Source organism: Kwoniella europaea, chromosome 1 (assembly GCF_036810445.1).
Source record: "Kwoniella europaea PYCC6329 chromosome 1, complete sequence".
NCBI classification, from domain to species: domain Eukaryota; kingdom Fungi; phylum Basidiomycota; class Tremellomycetes; order Tremellales; family Cryptococcaceae; genus Kwoniella; species Kwoniella europaea.
The window spans coordinates 15,975,135-15,989,736 of NC_089487.1; the positions used below are offsets into that span (position 1 = coordinate 15,975,135).

Consider the following 14,602-nt stretch of genomic DNA (forward strand, 5'->3'; position numbering starts at 1 on the left):
GCTGATATGACTGAGACCGGGCGGTCCTTGATTCGAGACCTCAAAGGGTATGTAAGATATTTGTGATTTGCTTTGTAGTTACGATCCCTCTGTCATATTGAATGTTATCAACAAGCTCGTCATCATCATCGGGCTATCGTTGAGAGTGACACTCACACTGCCACCGTGCACCGGGTGCAGGATATCCGTAACATAACCGTGGGAAAGTAGAAGAAGCTGTGTACAATGCCGTAAAAGGCTACAAGGAATGTGGGTTCCCCATTCCAACGATGATTCACGTCCATCCTCATATCCTCATGCAGATGATATGTTTTTACCCTTCTTCTCACCTCATCCACCATCGAGTTCCATACAGCAAGAGGAAATGACCCCAGCAACATGGACGAGTCAGCTCTAGAGTCCCACTACAACTCTTGGACAGCTATCGGGTGAGTGTCAGTCAGCTGCAAATACCAGTGGAGATATTCGGCTGAGGTAGTCTACCGTGTTGTTTCAGGCAAACCTCCAACCAACTCATCCTGTATCACCCACCTTCTCACGCACTTCAAGTCCAGCCTCATCCTTCCTCTTCATCCTCTAGAATCGAGGCCATCTCCAATGCCGGATCATCCAGTAGAGGACCACTTAGACTCCTTGGTAATCTAAGTGACGGCGAAGTACCTATAGAAAGTATCACGACAGTTCCTCACTGTCCATACTGTTCACAGCCCCTGCCAGCAATCACCACTTCCAACCCTACCCCTCACCGTCACCTCAGTCATGAGGCAGATGATCCTAGAGGTAGACTGGGTAAACAGAAATACTTTCGTATCCTCGAACAAGCTCACGAAGGCTCGAGACCCCCTTCACCTACACCGTCTGCGCAGTCTACACCGAGGAAACGTTACAAAACCCCGTTAATGGAACAGGACGAGGACGATGAATTGGACGAAGCTGATTTCCCAGCTAGAGGGTACTATGATAGATTCTTCAGAGAGGAATGTAAGCTTGGTATGGGTGCTGAAGGGAGTGTGTTTCTGGCTACTCATGTTATTGGCGGAAACGTACTAGGTGAGTAAGTGAATCTAACAACTCCCTCCGATACCATCAGAATCATGCTACCAGGTAATTCATTGACTTATGTTGTCTCTCCGTATCTGGAAGGAACGTATGCTGTCAAGAAGATAGCAGTGGGAAGATCGAAATCGTACTTGTTCAAGATGTTAAGAGAAGTCAGATTGTTAGAAGCTCTGAGACATCCAAATATAATACCGTATCATCATTCATGGATAGATGTGACTAGGTTCTCCAAGTGAGTCATCCAATACCTACTCCGATAACTACTCTCTTTGCTCTTCAGCCTCACACACGTGATTCGTATATATAGTGAGGTCCAACCTGTAGTCAATGTATATGCTAATTTCCCACATTCCCCTCTTGATCAGTTTCGGTCCACCTATCGTTGCCCTCCACGTCCTGATGCAATACGCAACAGCAGGTAACCTCGATACCTACCTCCTCACTCGATCACATACCAACCAACCTCGACCTGACTTGTCTGCAGGGGATATAGCGGATTCAGAATCGCTGGGACAACTACCAAAGGCAGAAAGGATCAAAGCTTTCAAAAGGCGTAGACAGAGTGCGGCGGAAGGTACTGCAGGAAAAGGGAAAAGAAGGATGGAAGAGATGAGAGGTGTGTTGTTATTGGGCATGGAGGAAATCATGAAGCTTTTTGGGGATGTGGTGGAGGGTTTGGCTTTTCTTGTGAGTACGCAGGGTATCTTGACCATAGTGTCATTGAGGAGAAAAGGAAGGACTGAGACTCAATCAAGATACTCGTTCGGGTCACAATGATGCTTATGATCTATTTGGCTCCCAGCACGCAAATTCAATCCTTCATCTCGATTTGAAATGCTCGAATGTCCTTTTGCACTGGGAAGAAGGGAGACTCATGTGAGCGGAGCTATTTTAGACGATCAAATCCAGAACTGATCTTTCCTCCATGTGCCCAATGTAGCCCCAAAGCTCTCATATCCGATTTTGGTACATCTGAAGAAATGTTACGGGGCAAGCGAGAAAGAACAGGTCATACAGGGACTATGGAGTAAGTATTCCCCTCGATCGTGTTGTGTCCAAGTTGACAGCTGATTGATATGTGGTATAGATACATGGTATGTCAGCTTTTTTACGATAGGCAAGGGCAATGGAGCTGATACAGGTCGTCAAGGCACCTGAAACTCTCATACAGGATACTCAAGGCAATTGGAGACCGTCAGACTCCCATGCTGATATGTGGTCATTAGGTATGTCAAGCTTGTAAAGCATATGGACTGTATGGTTATGGGTGTCCAAGAGGAGCTTTTTAGCTAATAACGTCTTATGACAGGCATGATCTTACACAAAATGCTATTCCTACATCTACCATATCCCGATACGGAGGATTATGAGGCCTTGCATAAGGAGATACTTGCTTATCCTGGGTGAGTTCAGGTGATCCTGCTCTCCCCGGTACACTTGAAAGAGATAAGATCGGGGTGATGCTGTACACCTCATCCTTGATCCGCTCGCCGACTAACATTTGAGATTAGGTTCGTACCGACTACCGAGATCATCCAATCTCTCGAACGGCGACACATCCCGAGAGATCTTCTGGTCCTGCTGAGCAAGCTCGAAAGTCTTATACCTGAAGACAGACCAGGTGCGGAGAAAGTCAGAGCGGGATTGAAGAACCTTGTAAGTGTTGGAGATTCCATTTGAGATGCACAATTCTTGTCGGTCTACGGTCGTCCCCAGCTCCATGACGTACTCTCACTCTGTGCCTTGTATCGGCCCAAGCTGATTATACAGATAGGAGAACAAAATTCGTTCGACTCCTTCTACGTTATCCTCTAAAGCTGGTGAATTGGTTAGAAGGTTCGCTTCTCCCTGGACATTCAGTAGTCCACCAGATGATCAAGTTGAAGTAGGTCTTCCCCTTACCTAAGTATCGTCCTTGCGACTCAAGGTGAGATATCGGCTGATGCACCTTCGTTGACAGCGAGACCCTCCGCAATCGTATTCACCTGTCAAGACTATTTTGGCATTGCCTAGTCCTGAGCAAGAGAGGGTAGTTGAACCTGTCGTAACGGGATTTAACAGTCCGTCTCCCATCACGCCCAATGCGGTTAAGGTAAAACGAGTAGACGGATTATCGCGATCAGTCAAGTATAGGTTGAATAGAAGAACAGGAGTAAAGGCGGTCAGGGGGTTTGTTTTCATCATCAAGGTGAGTTTGAACATGTCGAAGTGAAAAAAAAAAAAAACAAAATTGACGCCGATTCTGTGATAGGTGATATCAATTCAACCCAGTGTCGTCAATCGACCTATCCCCCTACCTTATATGGTGCTCTTATTGGTTTTGGCGATATTTGAACTGATCGGTGAAACTCCCATCGGTTGGTCTGTATTGTTTGGAGCAGTGCATATTGGTGTACTTGCACATCAGACCGTCATTAATGGTAGATAGGGAAGAGATCCACAAAGAGAGAGAGGGAGTGGGTCAATAACTCATTGGTATCAGTATCATGCTTGTTCTTGTTTCATCATATGAATCGAAAATTCCATATCTTAGCAATCTCAATTAATTAATGTTGTGAATTGTAGTAACCTATATATTTTTCGTAGACCCCTCCATAGTTGGTTTTTGTCATTATGTATCAATTGTGTCATCCCATTTTGTTTGTTGATGATATGTTCCATAGTAAGCCCAATCGTACGTACGTATGAAGCAAATGATCTTTTTGATAAGTGGCAATACCGAAACCCATGAAACACTATTGTGTACCATTTTCGATGGGGATGCATTTTTAGTTGTTATCTTGCGATATTAACATCTATCTACATGATATGTAACAGAATATAATCACTTCCAGTAAAGTAGAACATTTCGAGTGATCTTATGCACCGCCCGTAGCCTAGAAAGTGAATTCATTAGATCTAACAACGATGTTGTGATGCAATACAAAGCAATAGACTCACTTTATCATATAATGATTTAACAACATCACCAACTTGTTTCAACGTATCCAGAGCTGTATTGTACATTGGCTAATATCCATCAAGATCAAGGAATATCAGCAAATCAGTCAGTGCTACTTCACTATACAATATGACAAGAACTCACATCCTCCACAGGTTCTTCGTACACTTCTAACGTTCCTGCAGATTCGTTCAATACACCATAAAACACTTGATCGAGGATCATCTGACTTAACCTACACACCATCACACATATGTCCAGTCAGTCAGACAACCACTCAGCTCAATCATGTTAATGACTGTGACGTTATACTCACTTCTCCTCAACTACCTGTAAACTCTGTCCTACCTCCTGAGCAATCCATGACAACTCCACAGCAGAATACGGTTCGATAACTCGGATCAAATTTTGTTCGAGAAGGGTATCATATAGGTGAGAAAGATGAGATCGGATCAATGGATCTTGTTGAAGCTCTATTGTTATGGCATGAAGTAAAAATCAGCTCTGCTTTATCATCATTTAACGATATTTCTTATCTGATCTCAGTCGACGTCAGAAAGGATAGACCACCCCACTCACGCTCTTGATAATCCCTTAAAGCAACTTTGAACTCTTCCAAACTTCTTTCCTTCAATGCCTTGGCCGTGGCTCGCATAGCATCTAGATCTTTACCTGCGTGAGGTGCGGCAGATTTGAGGAGAAGTAAAGGGGGTACGTCGTCGGGCTGAACATCGAAACATTGCGTGGAGATCAGCATCAGCACGTATACTCCTTCCGACTACTAAAAAGCACGATCCTCTAAGGTGGTCGAAAACGGTCTCTCCTTTTCTCGTTCTCTTTTTGATTATCCCATCCTTCCCTCTTAATTCTCATCCCGATCGTTTCCACATTACAACCTCGACCTGACCCCAATCCAATCACGAAATGATCCGATAAACTCACCAAACCCATCATGATCTTACAAAGCAACATATACTTCAGACTCTTCAAAGCCCTTTGATCCTTCTCATCAATCTGCGAGAACCCTTCGAACGATTCGAAGAAATAGGAATAACCAGTCTTGTAATCTTTATCATCGGCGTTGATCGCTCCTGATTGCAAGTCCAATTGAGCTTGAAGTAAAGGTGGACAGTAAATCGAGTTGGCAGTGGTTCGAGCGGAAGCTAAGGCGGTCTATACATACGAAACCAAAAGAAAAAAAAAAGCAAATAATACAATACGATCAATTAGCTCAACAACTTCCTTAGCATGAGGGGTAGAATGAAGGGCCATGATGTGCTAGTACTTACCTTGGCTCTAGGTAGATTCTGTATAGCATGAGCCGCTCTAGATTCCAACAAGTATACCTCAGTCAAGATGATCTTGTCGTCTAATTGTTTGAGCTCTTTCAGGAGGTTCTCAGTCATCGTCAATGCGGTTCTGTATTGTTCTGAATCTAATTGACTATTGGCGAAAATTAGCTATGCCAATCTATCTCGGATCGAATAATGACAGAAAACGAGATGAAAGTGATATGTGTGGAACTCCAACGTACAGTCCAACCAATTTGATTTCTAATGACTGTCTCAAGAATACTCGTTTCTCTTCTCTTGCCCAGGCGATGTTATCGTTCGTCACTTGCATTTGTAATTCTCGGGATGAAGGTGGGAAGTAGTCAATGAGGGTTCGGACTGGTCATGAACATTCCGAGCATCAGCATGCGATGCCCATCATTGTGATCCAGCAGAAAGTTGATAGCATTTATGGCTATATGCCAAGAAGGAAAGACGAAGAGAAAAACGAAAATCGAGCTCACTCAGTTTAGCTGTTTTCGCTTTAGCGATTTGTGACATAAATGTCCTTGAATCTGTTACCAGCTGAGCCAACTCCTTCGCTTTGCTAGAAGAGACGGATTTTGTAAGCTACTTGTACTGCTGAGACTTCAGTAACAGCTCACTTGTGATCCCTATACAAAGCTCCTAGCTTTACCAACGCCGTCTCCTGATCTCGAAGTTCATCTTCGTCGGCTATACAGTCCAGCGAGGTCAGCTCGTTCCTCCCTTTCTCCTCATGATGTAGAATGGGGCTTAGGTTTATGGGATCGGTGGACCTAGACTAACCTGCTTTCTTCGACAATATGTCCCTGTAGATCTGTTCGGCTTTCGCTGGATCACTCGAAGCTGACGACGAGGCTGCTTCGAGCTGTGAAGCTGAGGATGATTGTTCGGGTGGGATAGCCATTGTGTCGGTGAGGTGGTCTGACGTATAAAGTCTGGTCAAGCTATATGATCTATGAGAGAGACTATCTGAACTATTTCACTGATACATTGCTCCTGTTCTTATATTCTCGATGACGGTTGCCAACCAACGCGTAGGTGCAGTTAAGTTGCTTGACGGAGGTCACCGCTTGCACATGGGAAAAAATAGGATAAAATCATCCTCAAGAATATTCATCCGATGGAGACCCCACAATTCCCAGCATGAACCATGATCACCGAGCACATGAATGAATAACGAACACTGGAAGATACATGTTACGTCTTACACTTTACATCTTCCTCCTCCTCCTCAGATACAGTTGCTGGTCTATCCATCTACAGCGGATCACCGTCCACGTACCAGAATGACCACAAACCTTCCACTTCCACAATTTTACTCCCAAATTCTCTCAACTCTTCAGCCGATATTCGATGATACCCTCCCCCTGTCAGACCCTTCAACCCAATCAACGCTTACCTCAGCCCTGGACAACCTCTACCTCATACAGCGGATGATCAATTCCCTGGGCGTGTTTTCAGAGAACGAATCGATAGACGAAGTAGGGGAGAAGGAAATAGTGTTCATGAGTTTGAACTGGGTGATAGGAGCTGCAGAGGAGAAAGGAGGTTTGGGTGGGAGGGACGATAGACTATCGGCATTGCAGAGGGCAGAGGTGAGTTAGCTGATGGGCTCATTGGGAACCCTCAGCTAATTGGATTAAATACGATATAGACAGCATATACAAGCTATTTGGAAATACTCAACTCGTACGGTGTTCTGTCACCTGAGGAACAAGCTGAGTCGTCGGCCGCTGCGAGTGGACAAAGCTCAACACCTAAAGATCCAGCTAAGAAGCGAGAGGCCAAGATAAGGCAATATAAGAGGGAAAAGGAGTTGAGGGAGAATATAGCGGTAAGTTAAATATAGCTTTTGATGCGATGCCTAGCTGATTTGGTAATCGTTACAGAATTCATTACCCAATCAACCTGAATCTTCCTCATCACCTATAACATTCCTCCTCTGCTTACTTCCTTCAACATCCAATCGACCAAGTGTCATATCCGCCTCAACAGGGTCCACATCAGTAAACCAAGAAGATCCCGACGAAGTATCCAAATCGACTGCCATCCTCATCTTACGATTATTACATACAATAACAATCGCATCGCTCTCGTCGATATCGATGGAAATGGAATTACTCTCCAATGCACCAGCTTCGATCGTCCCGTTATCTGACAGAGATCCCAGGGAAGTAAGGAGAGAGGAAGAAGATAATACTTGGAAATTGGATAGACAACCTTCAAAGTATAAACCACGAGAACTGATATCTGGTAATGGAAGGGTACTGAGACCGTTTACGATCTTACCTTCAACAAGCGATATGAGTGATAGAGAGAGGTTAAAGAGTGGAGTTTTCAAGCAGAGTTGGAGATTGCCTACGATGACTATTGATGAGTATTTGGAAGAGGAGCAGAGGAGGGGAAATATAATTACTGGTGGAGGGTGAGTGATTGTTTCCTCTATATTCCAGACTTGGTATCTACCGCGAAAAACAATAATAAACGGAATATAATGCCTCAATGCATCTGTCGATGTGCTGATCTGATTCTCTCGCCTGTCTAGCCAAGCATCTTATGACGCTCCTACCGAATCGGAATTACTAGAATTAGCCGCGGAGAACGATGGATCTGCATTAGCAGAAGAGAAGGCTGAACAGAAGAGATTGAAAGATGAGAATTGGGCCAGGTTCGCAGATGAGAATAAGAAGGGAGCGGGTAATACCATGAATAAGGGTTAGGAGTAGGTTCATACTGTCATTGTGAGCATATGATACGACGTCTGTATCTATGTAATTGAGCTCCACGAGTCTACCATTACAGAGGATTAATCTTCGGTATTAGCGATTCTGACGATTTCGTATTTTCATTACTGATATGATCCCGATGAGCAATATCCCCTCCATCTTGCTTTACTGAGACGCATCAAAGGATCGACCTTCCTTTGTGTACACCAAACCTCGGATATACTGATTACTCAAACGTGTACGATGTTTTGTCTCCTTTGGCTACGGTAGTCCCTGCGATTTTGTGAGTTCGAGGGATGTATACTGACTGATATAGGAGTTATCTCTCTGCGGAACAACGATGAGGTATGAAAATGTTGAACTCGTTGATCCATCCGTAATAATCAGATATGGTCATCGTCTAGTGACCCGAAAACGAAAAACCTGCAATATCCAACCCCCTTTCCATGTCAAAACAGAATAAGATAATTGATACTGATAAAACAACTCAACAAAATAAAACACAACCAGCGCACCAATCCAATCAAATCGAATCAAAATGCCAATCGAACCAATAACAATCCCACTCTCACCCCGTACTCCCTCAGCACTACTATCCTCTCTGATCCTCTCACCCCGACCTCAAGAGGGTATAAGCGGAATAACCATCCCTCATCATTGATGGAAATGCTATCTCCTGTATTACCTTTTTCCTCATTCCCTTTCGGTGACATTTCTCCTTCCAATGAGAATGATGTTAGGGGTATTAACCCACCTAATCTTCCATTACCTCTTTCTCCTTCACCTTCTCGCTCACATGCAACGAGAGAAGGAAGGAGAGGGAGAGGAGGCCCGGAGAAATATAGATCATTAACTTCCAAGGAATCGAAACAACTTGCTGGGATCTTGCTTTCCACCTTCAAACCCCACAAAAAGAATCCAAAGGAACTAATGCGAGTTTCGATAGAGATGGCATCGAAATTGGATGATTGTGGGATAAAATGGGATAAACAGAGAAGAGTCATGGGTATTCATTTGAAGGGGTTGTTTGAGATGGGTATGAGGATGAGAGATGGAGAAGCGATGGAGTGAGTATGCTGTTCAATGATCATCTCTCAATTTCCATTCTCTAGGTTGAGGCCACCATGGTACCCTAATAAGGAAAGATTTGTTATAATTATACTAATTTTCTCTGTGTATGCTTTCAAAGCATGTACGTCCAAGGTTCTTTCGTAACTACAGCCGAGACTCCCCACCCGTTAGACTCTCAGTGAGTGATTTATAAGCCCATCAAATCCGTATCTATAACTTGCTTGACTAATCCTTGCCAAAATGAATTTGAATCTATCTGATGTATAGTCCATTACCTATTCCACTATCTCACCCTACTCAATCTCAACCAAGCTCAGCACCTAAACATACCATCCAAGCAGGTTTGTTATCGGCTTTACCAATCAACATCGACTCGTCGTCCCCATCCCGTCCGGTGGGACACCGACAGAATCCTTCGATCAACTCAATCAAATCGATCCTTACTCGACCTGTAAATGGCATTTCTGCTGTCAACTCACCTAGCCAGCCTCAAAGTAAACTAAGTCCATCAACTCACGGCAGAACTACAAGCAATCACACAAACACAGCTGAACCAACTATGAGATCGCCTGTTTTCGCAATACCCTCAGCATCGCAATACTCCTCATTCGGTCAGATCCGACCGGGATTCGAACTTCACGAAGGTCTACGAGCCGACGCCAAATTATTAGAGAGGGAGAGGAAGATTCAAAAATGGAGAGAGAGGAAGAAGAGGGTAGGTTTGAGGATAAGGGTTGACAAGTGAGTAGACTTGTACAGATCCAAGTACGCTGCGTACCCTGCGAAAATTTCTAATGATTTCACTTTATTGAAAATAGTCATAAATCACATCAACCATTGACTGCAACTCGATCAGCTATATCCACCTGTCACCGATCAGCTTATTCATCCTATTCAGCAAGAACACCTCGAATAGGTTATACGGCATTTACACCTGTTGGTGCGGGTCGTACACCTCATACACCTCATACAAGGAGGAGAGGTACCCCTCGTACACCATATAACGCTACCACTGCCACTAGAAGGGGTACACCAAGATATCCGTATGACTATACGGCTACATCTGGTATCAGGAGTAGATGTGGGAATGGTACACCGAGATACACCACTTTCGATCAATTACAAAGGGAGGTACCTCATCAAACGGGAAGACATCAAACGAATCTGATCCAACATCAACCATATTCTGCAATATCATTCAGAATACCCAGTCCACCTTTAAGTGGGATGATCAAATCTGCTCATTCAATTACGAGTGCTTACAGATACCAAACGAAGAAGAGGTTCGGATTGGGTTTGTCGGTGAACTTGAATCTTAATTTGAAATTGGGTAATAAAAATTATACGTTTGGAAATGTAGGGAAAGGTAAGGTGAAGAGATCTAGGAGTGGGAGGAAGATGGGTTTCGGAGGATGGGAATTGAGATGAACAAAGAAGATTACTCGTACGATGAATTAATATCTGAGAGGCGGAAAACAACTTTTATATAGTATTGTAAGAATGGAGATGCACTGTGTTCCATCTCAGGATATTGGAATGATGCTCTACGAGTAGATCCCACAATCTATTTGAACTTATGAATGATAGATGATGTCGAGTATTATCATAGATGATCACCTAGTATCTCCCCATTAAAGAAGAATGTCAATAGATGATAGACAATGAACGATATGAGCATGATAAGGTATCATCACAATGTAAATCGGTACTGTACGACCCAGTTCATTATGACATATTACTATACATATGATTTCATATATGACAAAATGCTAGATACTTTCTGAATATATTCTCTAAATTACTACTGTATCTTGGGATGAACGATCAAATGAGATGAAATTGAATATAACAAATTCAAGAATTCCAAAGACTTTGATAAATACATTTTACAATGCTTCCTCTCCCTGTACCCATTTGATATAGTATCAAAAACCCATACATTTTCTTTGTTTTCTATTTTCTATACAAACAACAAGTAGTAAATGAGGGTCATACCATCTCTCGACTCGAAAACTTATACAACGATCTTGTTCCTATGCATACCCTGCATGAATCTACTCCTGGATCCCACCTTGAGTACTCGGTGAAGCAGTGGCACTTTCGATCTGAGCCGACACTTCAAATGGTAATCTCGTAGCAGCTTCAAGTGCCGCTCTGACTTCGCCTATAGCAATAATGAAATAGATTTGAAATATGTAAGTAAAGATCAAAGAATATCCTTTATTTAGCTGGGTGAGTAGAAGTACTCACCAGCCATCGCATCAATCCCAGCCCACATAGTTCCATAAGCTTCCAACCCTGCCAAAATGACTTTGACATTCGTCAAGAGCGCTTCGACTTCCTCCGATCGGGAATTGGTATATCCGCTGAAGGTGTTTTCAGCTTGGACGGCTAAAGCCAATAGCAAGAAGGCGTAGGCGCCCGTGACGAGACCACACGAACAGAATGGAGGCCATTTGGGACTGTGGATGAATCGTATGTCAGCGCTTGTTTACATACAGCATAAAGAAGAAGAACAAAAATTCGTATGATACGAGAAAAGGAGTATGAATGTTCGAAGTGAGGTGAAATTCTAACTCACGGTCCATCCCACATTGCTATTACCGCCGATCTATGTAACACCTCCAACCTCACGATTGTATGTGCCGCAGTCGCACATCTGGCGAGACTGATTCCAGGAGGGAAAACTTCCAATTGCTGTAATGCCGGTGGCGGTAGGACTTTATCCGCTTTCTCATCAACCCCCCAAGCCTTGTGGGGTTTGTTAGTCGCAGTAGATCCGGTCGATACTCTCCTTCTGTCGACAGCACCATCTTCGGAGGGAGTTACGCTAGATCGCTGGAAGGTCGACGGAGGAGGTGTGGGGATGGGGGCGATAGATGCACCAGGGGTGATCTCGGGATAATGGATAGGTTCTTGTTGAGTAGGGGCATATAACTGTGCTGCTCCGCCAGGATGGGCGAACCACGGTGTAGGTAAGTTCTCGGGGTAAGTCTCGGGTGCCCACATATCCTCTATACCGTATTCGTACACTTCATTTGGGTCGAATGAATTTCCCCATTCATCCTGCTGCTGTTGATGTTGTGGTTGGAAAGGTTGACCGTCGAAGGTAGCTGGATTATACATCGAATGATCGTATTGCGTAGCAGACGGATCGACATATCCATTGTAAGATTGATTGGCATCGTTATAGCTTGGCATTTGGATATCTCCACTTGGTATCGAAGGATCAAACTGTTGCTGATTTGAATATTGATATTCAGGTGTGACCATACCATTGTTCCCATCATCTGTAAATTCCGGAGCTTGAGGTAATCCACAAATCTTCTTACTGAACAGGGAAACTTCGGGGAAAGCTTGCCATCTATGAATATGAATGTGTAATACCGCCAATCCCAATCTAGCTTGAAGTTGTTGATTTCTAGCTACCTCCTCTTCTGCACCAGGTACTAAATCAATCACAGCGGTCTCTTCTGCTTTTTTGATCAAGTCCATGATCTGTTTATCGACATTATACATTTTCTGTCTAATTTCTTCTTCTTGGGTACCATGAATTTGAATGTTATCACTTGGACTGAAAAGGCCACCTGCTGAAGATGTATCCTTCTCAATACCATCGGATCCTGATGTTGATGTCAATTGAGGAAAGTAGACGGAAATGACCAAGTTGAACACTCTGATGGTCGATTTCATAGTTTCCAAGAAGTTCGACCAAGAATGATCGATCGCCGAACATACAGGATAATCAACGTGTATCCTAGGATCATCCGGTCCTACTATCGGTTGAGTTCCCGATACAAGTGCTGCAGTGAGCTGCGATACAAATGTGGTCCACCATGTTCTTCTAGCCATATCTTTCCTCCAATCTTCACCTTCGACCGTCTTCCCATTCTCGTTGGGTCCGACCGGCACAGAGCTCGAAGAGTATTTGTCTAATTCGTTTAAACCCAATTGCATAGCTAATTGGATAGCCTGCGTGGAACGCTCTCTATTTCTAGTGACACTTCCTTGGGAAGACCATTCCCATAATGAGATTATAGCTGTTGCCTGAACACATTCTATGTTGAGTTGACCATTGGATACCATGGAATTTACCAATGCCATGGTCTGCTCGGCGAATGATACGGATGCAGCTTGTCGTAATCGTTTGGAACGAGTGGAAGTGGGATTAGGGTCATTGGCATGAGGAGCAAGAACGAGGATGGTCTGAACGGCAAGAAGGAATGGCGAGTCGGGTAGAAGAGTAGGCAAGATCGTCTTGAGGAGGGATCGCGGTGGCATCACGGTGACAAAGGGGTGAACATCGGTGTAATAGCTCTCGAATCTGTTTTGATGAAAAGATTCAGTCACTTCGTCTTGGATTGATGGAAAAACAGGGATGACTTACACTTCTTCGCGACTTGAGAATCGTTTGACGATATTCGTCATATCCTCATTGGGATCGATCTGACCGTCTTCAGAGTCGCGTGAAGGTCCATGATCTAGACCTGGTGCCATCAAGAGCGTATCTAATTTCTTCAAGAACTCGGACAAGGCTGTAGGTGGAATAGCTATACAATCGTACGAGAGTGTCAATATACATTCCAGCAGGCAGAGTAGGAGATCAAGCTGTCCATTACTCACCTGGACGTCTCTTCCTCGCACCACCTCTTCGTGATTTAACAAAGACGCATTCCAAGTTCTTCTTTGCGCACTATGTTACCAAATATATGATAAACTCAGCTTAGTCAACTAGTTGCCACTACAACAACGAGGTTACTAGTAACTCACCTGCCCGCAAACGGGTTGTTTACCATCACATTTTGCTTTTTTGTTCCTGCAGCTCAAACAAGCCGCTTTGACAGGAGCTGATTTCTGTCCATGTCCATGACCTGTTGTTGAGGTATTATTCCATTTACCTATACCCGATGCTGATCCTGATCCTGATGATTGAGTGATTTGAGATGAATCAGGTGATACTGATGATTCACCCGACATCATCGTTTGTTGGTGGTCTGGTGGTTGCGAATAAGAATAAGGATGGTAGGACATTGTCATTGGATTTTTTCTTATGTGGTATGGTTGAGGATGATTTAAATGAGTGATGACTAAGGAATGTTGTTGACCTGTTTATGATTTTGTTTTACGTCTTGAGCTCTTCTTGGTCGGTCGGTCCGTTGTTCGGTGGACAAGCTCAATCTCAGACGAAGATATTGATGTTGGTCGTGGGACAGACAGCGAGGCGATGCGATGATTTTAATCTTGAGCATGAAAAGTGATACGATCTACCAGTCTGAGTCTACCGGTTTTCCATTTTCATTTTCATGGTACAGTAGTCAACGTAGTTACACTCGTAGGATTGACAGAATAACGTAAAGAGACTAAGAGCGACAACATTACCTAATTCAGTTCGTATATGTCTCATCATAGACACATGAAAAAAAAACATCCGATTCCGATCAAAACCGGACTAGGACTAGGACTGCATCTGGCCATGGGTAAACTCACAT

The 14,602-nt window shown here is 43.8% G+C and overlaps 5 protein-coding genes across 5 annotated transcripts; 3 read left to right on the plus strand and 2 right to left on the minus strand.

Moving 5' to 3' along the window:
• Nucleotides 1-378: 378 nt before the first annotated feature.
• Nucleotides 379-3,487, plus strand: V865_006080 (uncharacterized protein; the record flags this gene model as incomplete). The annotated part of the gene is made up of 13 exons (XM_066229840.1): nucleotides 379-428; nucleotides 497-1,050; nucleotides 1,144-1,291; nucleotides 1,425-1,746; nucleotides 1,862-1,935; nucleotides 2,000-2,086; nucleotides 2,147-2,153; nucleotides 2,210-2,285; nucleotides 2,369-2,462; nucleotides 2,571-2,715; nucleotides 2,834-2,944; nucleotides 3,020-3,247; nucleotides 3,311-3,487. 13 exons carry the CDS (start codon nucleotides 379-381, stop codon nucleotides 3,485-3,487), a joined length of 2,073 nt encoding a protein of 690 aa, XP_066085937.1.
• A 430-nt stretch (nucleotides 3,488-3,917) lies between these two features.
• Nucleotides 3,918-6,220, minus strand: V865_006081 (uncharacterized protein; the record flags this gene model as incomplete). Its single annotated transcript, XM_066229841.1, has 11 exons — nucleotides 3,918-3,935; nucleotides 4,000-4,068; nucleotides 4,145-4,235; nucleotides 4,317-4,473; nucleotides 4,580-4,724; nucleotides 4,943-5,173; nucleotides 5,290-5,443; nucleotides 5,535-5,670; nucleotides 5,796-5,878; nucleotides 5,937-6,006; nucleotides 6,100-6,220. 11 exons carry the CDS (start codon nucleotides 6,218-6,220, stop codon nucleotides 3,918-3,920), a joined length of 1,275 nt encoding a protein of 424 aa, XP_066085938.1.
• A 382-nt stretch (nucleotides 6,221-6,602) lies between these two features.
• Nucleotides 6,603-8,036, plus strand: V865_006082 (uncharacterized protein; the record flags this gene model as incomplete). The annotated part of the gene is made up of 4 exons (XM_066229842.1): nucleotides 6,603-6,911; nucleotides 6,971-7,150; nucleotides 7,206-7,741; nucleotides 7,862-8,036. 4 exons carry the CDS (start codon nucleotides 6,603-6,605, stop codon nucleotides 8,034-8,036), a joined length of 1,200 nt encoding a protein of 399 aa, XP_066085939.1.
• Nucleotides 8,037-8,708: 672 nt separating this feature from the next.
• Nucleotides 8,709-10,541, plus strand: V865_006083 (uncharacterized protein; the record flags this gene model as incomplete). Its single annotated transcript, XM_066229843.1, has 4 exons — nucleotides 8,709-9,109; nucleotides 9,232-9,291; nucleotides 9,381-9,854; nucleotides 9,932-10,541. The coding sequence occupies 4 exons, from the start codon at nucleotides 8,709-8,711 to the stop codon at nucleotides 10,539-10,541; spliced, it is 1,545 nt and encodes a 514-aa protein (XP_066085940.1).
• A 626-nt stretch (nucleotides 10,542-11,167) lies between these two features.
• Nucleotides 11,168-14,144, minus strand: V865_006084 (uncharacterized protein; the record flags this gene model as incomplete). The annotated part of the gene is made up of 6 exons (XM_066229844.1): nucleotides 11,168-11,277; nucleotides 11,364-11,575; nucleotides 11,695-13,437; nucleotides 13,501-13,663; nucleotides 13,737-13,806; nucleotides 13,884-14,144. The coding sequence occupies 6 exons, from the start codon at nucleotides 14,142-14,144 to the stop codon at nucleotides 11,168-11,170; spliced, it is 2,559 nt and encodes an 852-aa protein (XP_066085941.1).
• Between the last annotated feature and the right edge of the window lie 458 nt (nucleotides 14,145-14,602).